The following is a 19,227-nucleotide window of genomic DNA, read 5'->3' as shown; positions in this document are numbered from 1 at the left end:
AAACAGTGTACTTCAACCACCTGAAAAGTAACAATGGGAACAGGATGTAATGAGGATATTGGTATTTTCACAGAAGTTTCCAAAACAGGTTCGTCACAGTGGTGTCCATTTAAAACTATGTAGAATATCCATTGTGACATTTCCCTTTTTTGTGCACTTGCTTTAAACCAGGAAATATTTGAATGAGAGTTACAGTAAATATGATAATCAATCCTATAACCCCACAGCCCACATGCTGTAGTCCTCTAAATATTTAAATAACTGTTATACAGATCGGAAATCCAATCTTGTTTACTCAGTAAACAAAATTATTAAGCATGGTGTAAAATTCACAATAAGAAAAACATCAAAAGGTAGGCCAACGATTTCTTCCTCTCCTAGCATTTCCAAACAAAATCACTCATTTATAGAAGTACAAAAAGCTACTTGAAAAATAATTCATTAGCTCTTCACTTCTTCCAAATTTTTCTTTAGGTGAGGGCACTACTTTACTGGTACACTTTTCCTCTTGAGACACCCGATGTTTCAGCTACATTTCTTTTCCTTACCAGATCGGAAGCGTTCATCCCTCGAGTTGGTAGAACGGGTTTTCTGCTGTTTAGATACAGCAGCGGTAGCTTGTGAAGAGCCTGGGACTCTGTTCTCTGCTTGCAAGGATGGATCCACACCTGAAATACAGTTTAATTTCAGTATGAATTCAGGTTCGCAAATAAAACATCTGCTTCCCACGTGTTGTGTTCTTTTAGCACCCTTGACACCTACTTAAAAGTTGAACTGGACCCCTAAGACTACACCTTTAAAAAACTCTCATCCTCCAACTGCGTTTTAAATTGTTTAAACTAAACCCTATCATGACCTGACAAGCATTTCACACAGAAGGAACACTTCTGCTCCTTGCAGAAGTTGACAATCATTAGTTATTAGGTGCTCTGAACGCCACATCCGTGCAGAGGGAGGAGAGGGAACCAGTCCTCTCCCCGTGTACTGTCAGCAATCGAGAGAAACACTGCAGAGATGGGTACAATCACACACTGGACTTGGAGAGCCTGAAGAGACAAGATGATACTGCTCCAACTTTCAAATAAAAATTGAACTATTCTCTCAAATTTCTTTTGAGTCTAAACACAAGGCAGCTAATTTGAATTTAATTTAGGAATGATATAACTGTTTAACCTATTCCCATTTAATAAAGCAATACTCAGAAGATGCACATTTTACAAAAGACTTGAACCAGGAACCTTCACTTGCTGTTTTATTTTCTCATCTTCTATATATCTACACCTGAAGTACAAAACCAAGAGCTGAAACCTCTGCAGGTGCTCTCTGAGGATACATGTCACACAGCCATGAGAAGCCGGAGGAAAATAAGGAACAAAGAAGCACTCTCTTCAGTTTAAACTGTTTTAAGACCAGTGAATGATCACCTTCAGAAGTACAACAGCCACTACACACCAAGTACAACAGATGTAAAATTACAATGCAGTTGGAAGTGGGTTTTTTTTGTACAAATCTATCATAAATTTATGATCTTGTGTGGCTATCTGACTTAAATGTTGTATTTAACAGCAAACTCCTCTTAGCCATTTAAGATTTGTTTCACCAAGTTTACTGTGTTTCTAGTCCTTGTACCATACAGGGTTGAATTTTTCTTTCATTATACTTTTTCCTTCTCTTGAAGAGCTTCTGCTCTCCTACCTGTCCTCAAGTCTTGCTGGAACTAGAAACAGCATTTTCAGAACCCAAATTCTGAATGCCTATTTACAGAAAGCAGCTTTCACTGAACTGAAGATGTGACTCAAGAGGAATCTGTGCCAGTTCCTTTGCAAGTAAGGCTCTGACTTCAACAAGAAAGGATTCCTCTTCCTCTCATGGGGTTTCTGTTCCCTCCCCTTCTCCCCAAGTGCACACCAAGAAAGAAACTGGTAATGAATTATTAATAAATCTAGCGATTTTAAGAGACTTTTATTAAGACCCTTCAGTAAGATGTCTTCTTACTTGTGAAGACTTAAAGTCTTCACATTTGAATTGTAAGTTTTCAAATAGCAATTGGATTAAATATACCAGTTCTACATCACCTGACCAAAATGAACTTTCTAATACTCTCTTTAAATATAATATCCTCAGGAAAAGCATTTTATCATCTTCCTGACTGGATCAGTTGTTATACATCAGCTTGCTTAGGCGTCTGCTAAGACCACAAAGTTAATGCACTCCATAATTGCATTCCCACCCCCATTTGCAGCTCAGAGTTAACACATTTTGATGTAGAGAAGGCAACTTTGAGTTAGCCATGGGTTTCGGGAAGGCATGGGCCTAAATAACAGAAAAAGAAGGAACATTCAATAAATCGCACAGATCTAAGTTTTCAGAAATTCATTCGACTCCAGAGACATGCTCCTGTCTTTTACAATTTGCTACACAGAAAAAACAAACACATTCTCACCTAATGGAGTTTTCCTATTCTCTAAAAGTAAAGCTTTTTAAGCAGACGATAGGCTAAGTAAGATCAAATGCATTTCCCAGTAGGGGAAATTAGACAAGCCAGAAAAGAAACTGAAGTGTGCTCAGCAAAGAGCAGTTGAGGACAGATGTCACTGGTGTTCAAGTATCACGTGCTTATCCAATATAAAGAGGTAACATTCCCTGAAACACTTCAGCACAATTCTGTTTCTAAAAGAAAAGCAAATTTAGTCTACCAACTGGATTGGTTCAACATATCAGATACTTGAAGAGCAGTGAAAACACTCGAGAATTTTATCTTTCATGTGAACAAAAGTTTTTACATAACCACAAGACAAGAGTCCAGAGAGATTTGTTGACCTGGGAACAGTAAACAACTTCATATTTCATTAAAATGACTGAGGTAAGTCATCTCAAAGCCCAAGCCAAGAAGAAAGCAGATGCAAATGGATAATGCGATAACTAAGCTGGGGAAAAAAAAAAAGAGAACAGGACAAACAGCTCAGCTGGGAGTCTCCTTAAAATAAACTGTTTATGAAATTTTCAAACAGCACACCCGCATTAGGGAGGTCAATGTGCCAAACAGCAGGTCAGTTTTGTGTGAACTTGTCACAAGGGACTTTGGATGAAGAAGGTAACAAAAGAACATGAGATTTGTGTCCGTGTATGAGCACATGCCATTCTTTTTCCAGCAAAAGAGGGTTGTTGTAAGTGAAAGAAGAGATTAATGCTCCACTCTTAATTCCTTACTCTTATCTTCTCCAGTCCCACAGTTCAGCACCCAGCTTTCCAAACCTGCCCCTCTCCCTGGGCACAGTACAGCCCACAAATCCCCACTGCGAACTCGTGCAGCTGGTATGTAAGCAAGTAACTACAGAGCCTTGGAATGAGGACACATAAGACCACAACCAAGCCCCTTTCCCACTCTGTGATCCCACGTGCCCAGCAAAGCTGTCAGCATAATCCATGATGAATGACACTACTGTGTCTGGCACAAGGGTTTAGTCCTTGAACATATGGGGAAAATAAGATGGAAAATGAGCTAACTGGTATAATCAGCAAATGACAAGCTGCACGTGGGACGCTCCCAAGCCATGTGCAACTTAAGCACTGCTATTTGGCCACAAGAGCACTGGGGGCAGGAGGAGTGGGGAAGAGAAGGGACCACAAATAAGCAAGAGGGTACACGAAAGCTTACTAACTTCAAAAACAGAACCCTCTCGTCCTCCAACAGTTACAGAACAGATTTTTGTGGATCACAGGTAGGGCAGGTGTATTTTGATGGAATAATAGATCAGTGAACCTCAGAAGTTCCCTTTAAATTAGGGTGCATTACAAAATCAGCAGCACTGTTGGAAACCACAATTGTGTTTCTTCAGGTTGTGTCCCTTTTTATTTTCTCAAAGAAGGTGGTTTCACACCATAGTGCAAAAAATACCAAGGATAAATCTGAAAAACATCACTTTTTGGTAAACTGCATCTAACTCTTAGGCTACACAATTACATGCCAGAAAAAAATCCTGTTCCACAAGCTTGGTGAAGTTAATTTATTCTGGTACTATGCAAATCATTACCTTTGCCTTCAGCAAAAACAGCTGGGTAATTAGGCTAACTCCCCCCATTCACACTGCAGATCTTTATAAAAATAACATTTTAAGAACTATACACTAAAGACATTTGATCCACTATCACTGTATTTTGTCCATTTTTAACTTACCCAAGGCTATCAAGAATGAAAAGTCGTCTTAAAGAGTCCACTTGTTCCAATTAACTGAACAATTCACTTCTACAGGATGAAACTGAAGTTAATATTTGAATTATAACTATATTTTTCCACCCACTAACTCTGGAGAATCACGACTAACACTGACATTTCTATCAGTTTTGATTTATACAAGCAAAAATTGTTTTACTATAAGAGCACGGAACAGTTGACAGAACAACGAAGACTGCCAGCATTGCTGGGGAGGATGCCTAGGTAAACACACCTGGCATCAGATAGGCAAGAGATAAATATTTCAAAAACATACTTAGCAAAAGCACAAACTTTATTGCTAGAGGACTCTCCTGGGAATCCACATGCAGAGCTGTTGCCCTATTGACTCTTTCATCTCATCTGCTTAAGATGTGACGACTTAACAGCAAACTCATCTGCTTTTAAAGACTTTCACCAGTGTCTCAGCAAAGCCTTATTTGTAACAGCTATTAGACATTCAAATCTCATTACCCTCACAAAAAGACTGATCTTGAAATTCATCTCCCAAAACACAAATCTGGACAAAGTAACTTCAGTCCTAAACTAGGTTAATTTATATGAGGTAAGTTGTACCAGTTAACTAGCTGAACCTTTCAAAAGTATTCTCTTCCAAGGCTTAATGGTAAATTGAAAAGTAAAACCAAAGGAGTTAAAATGGCATGGCAACAATTCCCTCATCTCAGTTCCACTTGCATCGCTACCCAGTTATGTATCATGCCTCCAAGCATCCACAATCTGCAGAAGATGACGTTATCATACTGAAGAGCTTTGCAGAGAGGAGAGGGAGGCCAAAGAGGAAACTTCAGGCTCTGCATACACTATTAAACCTTTCTGCAGCTGTTCAACTGGATCTAGAAATAAGAAAGGAACAAAAGACAGCAACTAGGTTCAAAGTACTGAAAGAAAGGAAAAGGGCTATGACAAGGCAGAAAATAAAACAAGTGTGGGAAACTCCCGGTCTGGCTCTAGGCCAGCCTTTCGGTCCATCCAGCCCTACCTTCTCTGCTGTCTCCTCCACACCCAGCACCCTGCTCTGCCCAAAGACCGTGGCGAGCCATCCAGGCTGCAGCACACTCCTTCCCTTACTGGCTCTCCAGCCCCAGGCTCTTCAACTCATCTCTTCCAACCCTGACTCTCTCCATGGATTCAAGCCCTACAGACCTCCTATTCATATTTCTATGCCGTGGTCTGTTTGCCACCCCCACATACACAGGGCCCCTACCAAAAATCGGAAGGTTTTTGCCAAGGACTACAGTATTTCTTAGTTGCCTTTGCCTGCCCTAAAGGAGAGGGAGCTTTGGAGGTTCCCTAGTTAAAGACCTGTAGTCTACAAGAATAGGTAAGGTCACTCCTGGCAGGTTTTGCAGCCATTTATTAATGCATGCAAGGAGCAAGGGCAGGGCCCAGTGCACTGGAAATCGCCTTTCCTTCCTCATTAGTACCACTTCATATATCACAGCAGAAGATATGCATTGGTGCCTAGCACCTTTATGTGAAGTATCTGCGTGCAACCACCTCATTTCACCGTCACTAGGACACCTCCTACTCCAGCCTTCTCAAGCAAAGCTGTGTAGCTGTGCTAATGCATACCTAGCTGAAGTACAGCTCCACAATAACAGTCATAGTAATTCCAGATTTCTTGAAATACAGTTACTTCCCGTTGAACTGTTAAAGGAAAAAAAGCAAACTCTTCTCACAAAAATGACCCTGAGATGCTGAAGTTTTACATGAAACACATACACTGCGTTCCAGATCTTTTCATAGAAAATTTAAGGCAAGAACCTAAATGGAAATTACTCCTCAAGAGACTGGAATCTGAGGACTGAGGACTTCTCTTTACTTTTCGGTCTGGTAAGCCTCACCTCAGTAAGCACCCAGTTTCTTCTCAGATCATAGTTCAATTTTATCATTCCTTGCTGTCATACCACATTCCAGAACATGTTACCTGATGCACATGTTATTGTCTTCAAGTTCTGAAACGATCTATGTTTTTGCACCTTCTGGGTTAGTGAAATCAGCAAGGTTCTACCCAATGTAAAAACAACCAACCACAACAAAAGGCATCCTATACATGCATTATGTTTGACAACCTTCTACTGTTCTGTAACATCTTCCTCTACTCAAGGAAGTACATTTCAGCTTGTAAGTTTCCACACCAAGAAAATGAAACAGTTCAAAGGGCACTATTACTTTCCATTAAAGCAAGCATACAACAGCAGCCAAAAATACAAAAGCACAGAAGACACTTGTTACAAATTCAATGAATCCAAATACTAGCCAGGAAACTAAACTGTCTCCATGAAAATATCAACAGCAAGAGACATGTTTATTTAAACATTATGACAAGGCTAGTAAGCAGAACACCTACGTATCATTAGCTAGAATTTTTATTTCTCAAAATAATAGTTCATTCTAAGCAACAGTTCAGGACACGCTTCACAAGCAGCCCAGCTTTCCTAACATAAGCAGATTCTGCCTGTCAGTCACAGCCCAAATTAATATAAATTACTGTGCCACGCAGGTCTAATCAAAGCAGGCAGTAAAAGAAGCAGAAGCCAGATATGAAAAGCCTTCATGGCAGAAAGTCAGCAAAATCAACACAAGGAGCAAGGAACAGCCAGTGGAGCACAGCAATCAGAGGAGGATGCTGGCTACATAGCACCTGGCTCCAGCAGGCAGCAATGGGACAATACAGCCCCCAGACCTTGGAAGATCCCTGTTAAAACACGGTCCTTGCTTGGCTATCAGCTTTCAAGGTGATGTTGGCCACAACACTCAGGTAAATTTGGTTGTATTAGCTGAGCCAGCACAGGCAACGTCTATTTAAGCACACTAACCAGAAAACATGAAAGCAAGCTACCAAGGATGACTGACATAAGCGCATTTTGGGTTCCTGACGGGAACAGAGCGCTTACATTGTTAGTTCTAGAAAGTACAAGGCATTGTCTATCAAAAAAGACATGCCTCTGAAACAGCAGCAACGCTTCATAAGCACAAGGAAGCATGAAGGGCTACCACCTACAGAACACGTCCAAGGAAACCAAGACCTACAAATCCTGAATCAAAGTCCACTTTGTTTCTCAGAAATACATTATTTCTAGATAAAACTCTGAGATCACAGAAATGTAGCTTTTAATTTTGGCATTTTTTAAAAACTATTTACCTCACTGTTTCCTATAACATGAAATCCTTCGAGCTTAGCATGCTGCTTAACCATTTGCTCTTGACTGCATCAGAAGATTTATGCCAAGACATATACTGAGCAGTTTCTAAACCATCAACCAAATATTCTATTAACATTAAGATCCATACACAATACACCATCCTCAAAATAATATGATTATTAAATTCTATACTATCTAGGCAGCCTTTACCACTACTTAGGTGGTATAACCACTGACCGATTACCAAATGAACCATGGAAAAAGATTAATGGCTTGGATCTGACTACTTAAGTTCAGATTACTTCAGAGCCACCTGCCTGAGGACTGACTGAATTATTTTCGTTTACCTGACAGAGTGAAATCACCAACATTTTGCTTCTTCCCTTGGCAGCAAGCTAAGAAACATTTGCCGTACCTAGACACATAAAGTTAGACTGGTGCGGGATGATTCTTAGATTTCATGAAAAACTAACTTATGAAAAAAAAAAAAAATCAAACCCCATAGTCAATCTAATAGCCTAATCTCCATATTCAAGCTCCCAAAAGAATGTACTATAAAATTCGGCCATAAAAGTGCAATACTAAAAAAATCACTCAATTAAAAAAGCACATGAGCAGCAATTTCTTGCTATTTTCAGAAACTCTTGAGCAATGAAGATATAAACAGCCTTTTCAACTAACCCACATGATCACATTACATTTTCCTGTATTTCATTTAAACCAATTACACTGAGATCCAACCAAATTAGCCTATTAAAATCCGGACATGCTTTGATCATAACTGCTATACCTGTAATATAAAATAGGAGTTTAATTCAGTAGCATCAAGAAAGCTAACTGCCTCTTTTTTTTCCTATCGATGATAAGTGTAAGAAATTACAAATGCTATTGTAGACTTCAAGACACCAGAGTCAGTTGCACATTCCTTAGAGAAGGAGCTAAAGAACAAAGTACTACAGGGTATGTACAACTCAACCCACTCTAATCGGGTGCTAGGCTGAAGTACCCACAGAGTAGTAAACAAAAATCATAGATACACAGAATCACAGAACAGCCCAGGTTGGAAAGGACCTCAGAAGATCATCTGATCAAATTTTTCATTGCAATAGAAAGGTCATCTATCCTTGTTAGCAGCAGAAACATCTATCAGACTAGAGAAATTCCAAAGGACTGCAGTCTTAAACCAGCTTCCCCTGCTAGCTGTCTATACCTTAACCCCTCTCTCTAACATGCCTTTCTATTCAGCACTGCTAATATGCACTGATAAAGTATTACAGTGTAAGAAAAATGTTCTTTCATTTTCAGGACTTCATATGGTCAGTAGACATGTCTTCAGTCATATCAGGCTTCACCGCTAAGTTATCTTAAGTAATATTTGATTATTTGATGCTTTAACTACAGAATTAGGATTTTTCAATGAAGTTACATAAAGCAATGAAAACGTGAGAAAAATGAAAGTATGGGACATGCCAGCCTCAACCAAAACTAGAGGAGGTTTCTTAATGATCTTCCCTTAATTTTTCTGGAGCAGAAAGGCTAAGGAAGAAAAGGGGAGAAAACAAGAGAAAAGAATTTTAATTACAGTGGAATAAAGTTACTCAGCAAGGCATTTCTCTAGCACTAACTAAATCTAGTGAAATAATTTACACAGATTGTTCTGTAAAGCAGCACCAGAACACTGGCTTCAGTTGCAATCTGATTTACACAGTAGAAGAGGCAATTTGAAAATAACCATTAACACTGTAAGAAGATCTGTAAAAAATCAGAATACTAAGAGAATGACCACCAACAGGCAAGAGGACAGATGCACAATATCTCAGGAGGATGCATGGCACAGCTGGCCAAAGGTCCTCAGACTTAGATCCAGTTCACCAAAACAGACAGAAAGTTCAGGGAGACAAGTTCCCTTGAACACCCAAGTAACTGGCCGCAGAGGAGAAAAAGAGGGTCAACAAGTAATTCAGGGGCATCACAGAGAAATCCTGTTTCCGTATTAGCAGCCCTAATAGAGGAGAAAAGTTTCCACAGAAGACTGCAGCAACCAAACAAAGATAAACTATTCCATAATGTGTCTGCTTGATAAAATGGCCAGATTTAATTTTGAGTTGATAGATGTTTCTCTAGGGGCAAGAAAAAAAGGAACTACTGTGTTAGGTGTTTCCATCATGAAGTGTCAAGATTTCTGACAGTATCAGGGAGAGCTGCATGATGACTTCCCACTTGTGTGTAAAGTTCTCACAACGTATCTGAACACTGTGTTGCAAAATATCGGAGATGAAGCAGCAGTAACAGTTCATGTAGGCACCAGTAAGGCAGGAAAGAGATTTTAGAGTTACAACTTGAGCTGTTTATAGAGAAAGAGAGCTGACGACCAGCACCATCATGGTAGCATAATCATTCCTGCTAAAAGACAAGGAATTACACCAGGAGTGGAGACAGCACGTGCCTGACAAAATCATGGAACAAAAAAAATATTTCCAGTTAATTGGAACTGATAAGCTTTTGGAAGAATAAGCAAGTACAGTAAGCAACAGAGCATGCGAAGTGTAAGGAAGTAAAATTAGCACTCATGGCAGACACCAGCCCCCAGCTTCATCTCACTAACTAGATGAGTCTTGTCCTGTGTTTTAGACAGATCACTTCAGAATGTCTCCAATACATTCAATCCAAGTAAAATACTATTTTCCTTTACAAACATAAGTTTCTTTTACAAATGCAATTGCCTCTTCCCTTCCAGCGAGGTTCCCCATTCCCACCCCCCCCACCATCCTTTGCTGATCCTTTGCTGGACCTTTAACAAAACTGATGCTCCCACAGTACTGCCTAGGAGATGATGGACTTGTACTACAGGCAAGAGCCAGAAAAACCCATGTGGAACCATCTCCCACTCCAGTCTCACATCTCAACTTCCCCAGAGGGAATTTCAGCAGAAATACACTAACATGGCAAGGATGAAGTAGCAACTGCACATCTTCAGAGCAGAAGTCCCTCAGCTAACACCCAACACCAATATCTTACTCAGCACAACACATCAAATGAAAAGGAACTGAGATTTCATGGTTGCTTTCCCTGCTCAGACAGTACCCAAGGAATTGGTCAGGATGTAGTCACTAACACTAGGTTTAAGCAAAGGGGAAAATGCTAAACGAGCTAGAAAAATTGGCTGGTTCTCTTATCCGGAGGTTTGTTTATGACAAGCCCTTTATCAAACCTCTCAGCTGTTAAACTAACTAATTCCTATTTGACATTACCACACCCTTCTGCAAATATTTTGAGGAGTTTTGCAATATGATTCTTCAGGGCAGCCACCCAGCTTACATAACGCTGTTTATATTGAAGAATAAACTCTTCCCCTGATGTGATTGCACATAAATCCCCTTCCTTTTGACTGTGCCTTGAAGCCAAAGGAAGTTAATTTGTTTTCAAGAATATCAACATAACAAAAAGGAGTAACACCTTACATGCTTTTAAATATTTTTTGGGGTTTAATGACCCAAACAAAGGAAAAACATAAGTGGAGCAGAGGAAACTGCAAAGCAAATCATACCAAAGTTTATGCAGCAATATAGTACCTTGTATTAGAACCAGTAATAGCTGGGGCAATGCCAATGAGAAAAAAAAACCCACCTCAATTTCAGACATAATTCCTTTATCATACAATTCCTGTGCATTTGTAGGTATTTCACTATTATCAGACATACCAGCTAGTGGTACATTGCTTACAAGATCCCTGATGGCAAAATTTCCTTGTATTATGACTCGCAAGCAGTACTACCACTAATGATATTTGTGGTTCTTTAAAATTTTCAACCCACCTTTATAAAGCCCTCACTCATAAAGGTGTTGACGCAGTAGAAAACATCAGTTCTTGATGCAAGTAAGTAAAGGACACTGACTGAATTTGTGTTTTAAGCCTCAAAGAGCTCCTTAAGAGATCTATGAGAAAACAAGCTGAAATCACTTGTCCTTATTTTTAAAAAAAATCTGAACCACCATGTGTTTTAATAAAAAAATACGAACAGCTTGTTTCCTTTAAGACTATACAATCTTAATTATTCTCCAACTTAAATATAATACAGTATTAGTAACAGAACTGAAAAATGTCTCTGCATGTGTTATTTGTGGCAGATTAAAGCACTATGAAAAACTGGCTTAACTGATACCATTGAATGACCATTAGACTTCACGATACTCAGAGGCAAGGTTTTGCTGTGTTAAAGAGCAGCTCAGGTTACTTGATACTTATAAAATGCAACATCTAGAATCACTTTTAACTCAATAAAATAACCTGTGATTTGCTGCCATACAGGGTTTTGGGGTTCTTTGTATTTTAATACTTTTTTAAAAAATCCTGAATATTAGGAATAATGTTTTGTTCATGACAATCAATTCAAGGATTTTTGTTCTCACTAGTTACACTCCTACTCTATGAAAAAGTACACTGGAGATGTGCAAGTCTCTAAATTTAATCCACCACAGGAAAACTCCAGAATAGCAAGCTGATATTAGCTCTCAAGAATTAAGAGATGCAAAGCTTCACAGGGTAACAGCTTGCTTTTATGGGGCTGGGGGCAGACAGAAATACAAGAAGCTTGACCTGAACACACTGGGTTTTGTAGGTCATATTTTAAACCAGATTTCACTCAGGTAAGCTTTCTCAAAACTACCATTAACCTAGACAAGTACTTACGTTTGACAAACACACCATGTCCTGTAAATAACAGCTCTCGGAGAAAAATGAAGAACATGTGTTTTGTCAAGTTTATAAAGCAGAAACATGTCTGGGGTTTATCTACATATCCCTCCATTTTTGGTTTCTTCATATTTATTATATTTTCACTAATAGATAAGCAGCAGTGGCAGCTGCACTATGGTTAATGTACCACTTATTTTCTGCCACAATAAATCCATAAATGCAACAAAAGTAAAAATTTGTTTGTCCCAAAGTTCCAAATACCTATCTTCACATGAAATCTGATGGCTGAAGAGATGAGCATGATGTAAGAAAGCTAACAGAAATAGACCATTGTGTGCTGTGGCTAATTACAATCATGTAGGAGATGCAGAACACGTCTCTGTCATTGGATGATTCAGTGCAGATCCACTACTGACTGCAGAAGTATGGCCTCAAGCTGAAGCAATTACCTCCAAGTCAATAGAGGCCTCTTCCGTCGTTTCAGGATTAGATGGAAATCAACCAATGTGTTTTTCATGTTTGATTTTATCTCATTTCTTCTGCTTTCGCTTGGAAGTGTTTTTGAATCTTTAAGATCACCAGGTCCTAGCAGGTTCTTACAACAAATGGTTTATTTTTTTAGTACTTAAGCATATTTGAAGTACATTTAAGTACTTTTAAAAATCCTTTATGCTGCCCAAGACAATCTCTGACATTCTTTTCCCAGCAGAGCTCTCTCAGTTTGGTTCTAGGTACCACACCAAGATCTGTCTTGGACTTTCTCAGAGAAGAATCTTGGAATTTATTCTCATTGTTCACACAAACGGCAAAAAAAGGGAAAGGAAAGCTTACATATATCTTCAGTTCTCCAGAAATACAGGGCATGCAAGCCCTGATGACCCTGGGGTGCCTTGGCTGGGAAGAGGTCCCTGACTTTCTAAACGAGTGCAGTGGTCAATCTGTAAACCCAGTACCAGCATGGAAGGTGCGCCTCAATGGAACACAGGTGCTCAAGGCACTGGTCTTTGACAACTAGTCTACAACATGACAGCTGGCCTCAAACGCTAGCATTGTCAGCTAGTTTTCTCAACTGAAAGCCTATCTAGACCAGGAGGATTTGACTCCTGAAACATTCAAGAGCTAGGAAGAAAACAAGTAAAACACAGGCAAATAAAAAATGAATATAGAGAGCGCTATATAGCTGTTAGTATTAATTATATAGCATATATAAAATACATATTTTAGGTATTATATATGTAACAGTGCAGCTGGTTTATTTATATATATTATATATACTGCATTTAAAAATTTTAAACAGTTACACTGGCCAAGCTTTTACAACTACAGAAAATTCTCAAGAAACAGCTGGCAGGTGCACAGGAAACTACCACAGTAGCAAAGGATGGCGCCTGGCTAATTCCTATTTAACAAAAGGAAACACAGACTACCTCCAAGTGACTGACTGGCTACTGTCAGAACCTCTGAGGTTCCTATTTCATCTTCCCCTTTGGTTAAAATAGCTTTGAAATGGTTTCAAGTATCTGAGGTATCAGCACAATTCAGGTAATGGCATGGCAACCATAAAAAGAAATCTACAGTTACCTACATATCACATTTGAGTGCAGAGAAGAAATTTTATTTATTTCACATCCATCAGCTCATGACATTCCACTCCCTAACATGCATTTTTTAATGCTCCTATGACAAATGTAACTTCACAGGTAGAAGTTATGTGCTCTCCCAAGCACAGCAGGGATTGCTTATAATGAGGCTTTTGGAGTTGCCATTATCCCTGGTATTGTTTCTCATTCTGAGGTTATATTCCCACATCTGAGATTATAAAGTGATTCTAGAAGGAAACAGTTCCTTTAATCATCAAAATCTTCCTGAAAGCCAACAGAAAAATGACGATGAACATTGGCTACAAGGAAGAAAAGGGAGTACAGTATTTGCTCCCCATCATGACAGTACACTCCAGGATGCAAGTTACCAAATTTCACTATAAACACTGCCCATTTTACCATGGTATTTCCAAACCTTTTTACACCCAAGTTCTATCTGAATTCAAAATGGATTTTTGCAATGTGTCTGACACTGTATCCATTGCTCAGAAGCTTCACCTAGCAGCACGCCAGGTTGGCCACAGATACAATTATTTATTTCCTCAGAGTTTTATCTGAAATTTGGGTGCACGGGTTGACTGAAGAAACCCAGTACTGACTGATTATTGTTAAGGCTTGCTATTACTCACTACTTGTTCTTAATTTTGCATAGTGCATTTGGTTGGATTAGTAAATGGTAACGTATTTTAGCTAGTATTTCCCTGTAACTACATAGTTTTATGGTTCCTAAGTAAAATCTTAAGATTTCTGCCAACTCTTCATAACTGCAGGTTTAGAACTTTAGAATGCAAAATGGAGCCTACTGGCATGCGATTCCTGAATACTAACATGTTCTACTTAATTTTACTATTAATTGAAAACGTGCTTTGCAAACACTTCCGTCTTCTATTCACCAAGCCCTCTGTGGGGTTATTTAACACTCTCTCTATAATGATTCGGTTCCCCACGGATCAGCTACACCGTGCAGCAGAAACTTAATGCAATCCATTGTACGTGGCATTGGAAGAGCAGGAGTTCTCATATGATTAGCTTTTACATGGCAGCTGAAGAGGTACAATATGGAAAATTAAACATCCAGAACTCAAACCTTATGACTATGAGTATGCCTTAAGACACAAAGATCATACAACTTCTTGGTTAATAAATATTTGTTAAAAGAAGATGCCATCAGCTACCCATGTACATCTGAACGCTATGAGTACAGATATCTGTCTCTAATTTCTAACAAGATCGAAGAATCACGTACCCCATAAATCACAGAAAACCCTGTCCACATTCAAGTCTCAGTTGGAGAACCTACATCAGATTCACAGAACAGTAACTCTCTCCTCTCAGTTTAAACCATCTCTTTCCACAGTTGCTTCCAAACCTGTGCCACCACTTTCTTCTTTCTTTACAAGTACCACATCAACATGCAGTCCTCGAGTTCTCTAATCATTTTATATTTCATAAACTTGCAGTAATCAAAACCTTTCATTTCAAACAATCTTCCCATTACTCCTTTTTTTACTTTCCTGCCTCTCAGAGGAATTCTATTTCTTCATCAGTACTTTTGCTGCCCACCCTACATTTTGTTAAAAGCCTTAAAAATCAGCAGAACTGTACTAGCAGTTTTGTAACCAAACAAGTAGAGCTAGGTATCGATGCTCTATGAGGAAGACATCAGGTTTTGTGAAATTCAAATAATTACTGGAAAACATGAGGTAAAGACTGCTGACCAGTCAATTTTATCTCATAAACCACGAGAGAAAAGATGACAATGCATGTACTTGGAAGAGAAACAATGACCAAATCAGCTTTAACAAGACCCAAGTTACTGGTCCTTGGGATGGTCAACTCACAGACTACCTCTTCAAATCTAAAATGCTGGCATCCATCAGTCTGCAGAAGCTTGATGGATAATGGGAAACTTAAGCAATCCTGTCAGGAATGCTACTGAACAAAGGCCATTACAAAAAATCCTGCAATCAAATTGTTAATGATAAAAAATTACTTCAGGCTCAAAGCCACCGGGACTCCCACACATTAATCTGAGCCACGCTGAAGCTGCATCAATTAACAAAATTCCAAGCTAGAACTGGGTTAATGGAACATATGTCAGGAAATTGAAATAAGTAAGTAGTTAGCTTAGGGTTTTAAGTAAACTTTGTCTTTTTGCCAGAGTAACATTCTTTGTGCTCAGAGGCGGACAGTCTGCTCACTCTCTTTTTTAGTATATTAAAGCTAGATGCCTGTCAACTTAATGAAAAGCTAGGCAGAAGTGGTAAACAAATAAGGTAATCTGATATTTCTTAGAAAATGTGATATCAAGCAAGTAGGACAAACCACAGGATCAGCTAATTTTCAACCACTCCTTAAAATGATTTGGCAAAACCTGACTAAAGAAGAAATTTTAAGCAGCTGGAAATCTAAAGGGACCTAGGATTCTTAGCTGAGTGTAATACCAGATCACAGACAAACTAGGAGACTGCTGCGCTGCACTGTCATCTCCTTAGGACATGCTTTCTTACAATTATAGTCCAGGATGTTAAGGTGTTAACCTAGATTCTATGAAGTCACTACTGAGTGAAATACTCCTGAACACCTCAAGTTTGAAAGAGAAGCTTCAGTGAAAAACAATTCTAAAAAACTGCCATTAATATATTTTTCCTACTCCTTTTGTTTTTTTAATTCCAAAGCTGTCTAACAAGTCAATTCCGTAGTTTCATACACTACTTCAGCAGAGTGAGTTCCTGAATGAGCAGGTTACCTAAACAGGATATTACAAAACACCTTCAGAAATTATACAGGTATCACAGCAGGCTTCTAGAGCACACAATTGAATTTAATCTGTCTAACAACCCTGGAAATCCTGCACAGGAGTCAGTGTTGCTTCTAAGACCCCAAGAATTAGAATATGACAGTCAGCAGTATTCATGCAGAAAAGGGGAATAAAGGTGCTTTACACTGCATCCTAACTTTAAAACTTACTTTAAAAGTATGGAAGACAAAGTGCTGTACTTCTCTAAGCTACACTTAGGAGCTCAGACCTTGAACAATTTAAGCAGTCCTTCAGTTTAAGGGTTGAGAGGAAATAAAACATAATATATAAAAAATCCCCATCAATAGAGAGAAGACACGGTAAATCAATGGTTATGAGAGATTAAAACAAGGGACAGAAAAATCTGAAGACACGACTTTCTAGTAGACAGAGTTCCCTGACAGAACATTTCTCACAACTGCTAATCCTCAACCAAAATCCACACTTAGCCTGGTCTCAAAATCTTTAAGCTGAGTTGGAGGACAGTGTATTTTGAACAGAAAAGCGAGACAGCTCCTTAGTGAAAAATGGTGTAAGGAGGAGAAGCTGTGGCAGGTAAAGCTAGAGCTAGCTGCTGACTGCAGTATATGACCAAACTGCTGCTATTCAAGGAATCAGCCATTTTACAGAGATGAGTTAAGTCCTGTATGGTCTACAGAGTACTATAAATTTGCTAAGGGAAAAACTACAGCTGTTCTTAAAAAACAAAACACAACAAAGAGAACCACTAACACCACAATGAACCTGTGCTAAGAAACCCGATGATGAAACACTGTTTAACACCACACGCGTACCGTAAAACTTTTTCTAAAACACAATTCCTCAGCAGTCAGCAGAACTCATGAGAATAAAGCTTTTGTATATCCTGCTATGGAGCCGCAGGGGTCACTACATCAAGATTTCAAAAGTAAAAGAGACTATCATCTAGTTCAACAACATGCACAAAAAACTGTCTGGAGATGCCCGTTTCTCCTTCAAATCAGTAACTTCTGTACATATCAGAACCAAAACAGGACGAAAATCACAGCAGCAAGTCCTCTGTTCTCTGATCTGAAAGCATAAACTAACATTGTAAATTAATACCAGTTCTTCTTCTCTCACCTACCTACAGTGTCTCATTATCCATTCCACCCATCTCTGTTGTCTTCTCATTTTCCCTTATCTCAACTGGAATCTCTCAAACTACAGAAGAATTGGCCTAGGGTTATTATACAAGGCCAAGGCTCAATGGCACCACAACAGCTTTAATGCCAAGTAATTTAAGTGTCCTAATATAAAAATAAATTTTAAGAGTTTGGCATTTAGCTTTTGGCCACTCAAGATAAAGACTGATGATAACCAGCTTAAGAAATAATAGTTTGTAATAAAAGGTCAGTATTTTGAAGAAATTGGGGCAGGGGGAGGCAGAGGGCATGTGTAAAAAAGGACACTAAAGAACAAGAGTGACAACTAGTGATTGTTTTCATTTAATGAAACTGGCCAACTTGCTTTCAGGAATAACTTTACTCATCTTTAAAGTTATCTTGAAGTCTTGGATGCAGTTCTCAAACTAAAGTTTGCTGACAAAAATGTTACCACTTAACATTTCACAAAACCCCCACATTTCAGACCACATTTTCTCTTGTTCTGCACTTCTCTTGTAGCCATTTTCTACTACTGGTTAGATGCCAGCTCAATCAAATGCTATTAATTCATCTATTCTATTTAGTGAGAACTTTTCCATTACATATTTTCACAGATCTAGTGCAAAAAGGCGTAACTTATATGCAGTCTCTTACCTTGAATTAGTGGTATGTACCGTGCTAACAGCTTTGCTCTTTTCTTTTCATAGCCTTTCTGAGTGATGTCTCCTAAAGAAACAAAAAAAAATAATTATATTGTTTTGAAAAGTTTTTAAATAAGCCTTCTCATTTTCATGATAACTATGATTAAACTCGCTCACTTTGAATCAGTCACATTAGCAACAAAGACCTGGGCCTGTCAGAGACGTTCACGGCCATACACATACCAGCCACGCAGCACAATCTCTGCACATATGAAAATGAGTGTCTTGGAGATATACAACAGAGGAATAGTGGGTTTGTCTACAGCACCTGTGCTGAACCTGGCTCTGGAGATATTTACTGTAACACAGAACGCAGCACAGAAGACTTGCAGTGTAGTGGAAGCCAATGAAGCTGACAAACCTGGCTCTGCACCCTTCTGGGCCATCAGAAATGCTCAATATGCTAAGGCTTGAGAGAACATACCCTAGCACATCTGTGCAGTCCCTTTCAAACTCTACATCATGTTGCCCACTCCGCACCATGCAGCACATCAGAGTGTCTGTCCACTTTCAGATTCTAGGTGGTCATAATCTCCTTCTAGCACTAGTTTTTACTCACTGTTGTCGTCTGATATCCTGTTTTAAAACCGTATTGCAGAATCCACCGGTAAAAGATAATGTCTTTTTACACAGACTAGAATAAAAGGAAAACTTCTATAGAAACCCAAAATAAGTTTCTGAGCCATTTCAGAATCTGTACTTCCATTATTCTACCAACGGAACAAGGTGGCTTCACCCAAAACTAGCAGTAAGCTTAGTATAAAAAACAAACCCCAGCAGAATTTTATTGCCTTTATCCATTTTTTAGATCTCAGCATAGACATGAGAACATTGATCTCAAATAGCTTAAAACCACACTCCCAAAAATCACACTTGCTTAAAGACTGAGATATCATGCAGTTCCACTAACAAAGTGGACTTTTAT

General features: G+C 38.9%; 1 protein-coding gene across 3 annotated transcripts in view; it reads right to left on the bottom strand.

The window, feature by feature from the left end:
* DIP2A (disco interacting protein 2 homolog A) overlaps positions 1–19,227 on the bottom strand; it is a 121,747-nt gene that overhangs the window by 67,683 nt on the left and 34,837 nt on the right. For all 3 annotated transcript variants that reach the window (XR_005829446.1, XM_040604697.1, XM_040604698.1), the window contains exons 2-3: positions 18,256–18,327; positions 549–668 (exon numbers count right to left, since the gene is read on the bottom strand). Coding sequence is in view for 2 of the 3 variants with exons in the window: in XM_040604697.1 (XP_040460631.1) it covers positions 549–668; positions 18,256–18,327 (192 nt within the window). In the remaining variant the exon portion in view is untranslated. The remainder of the gene's footprint in view (positions 1–548; positions 669–18,255; positions 18,328–19,227) is intronic.

The sequence above is a fragment of the Falco naumanni genome, chromosome 8 (genome assembly GCF_017639655.2).
Source record: "Falco naumanni isolate bFalNau1 chromosome 8, bFalNau1.pat, whole genome shotgun sequence".
Lineage (NCBI taxonomy): Eukaryota > Metazoa > Chordata > Aves > Falconiformes > Falconidae > Falco > Falco naumanni.
The sequence above is the reverse complement of the archived record's forward strand: the minus strand, read 5'-3'. Positions and strand labels throughout refer to the sequence as shown.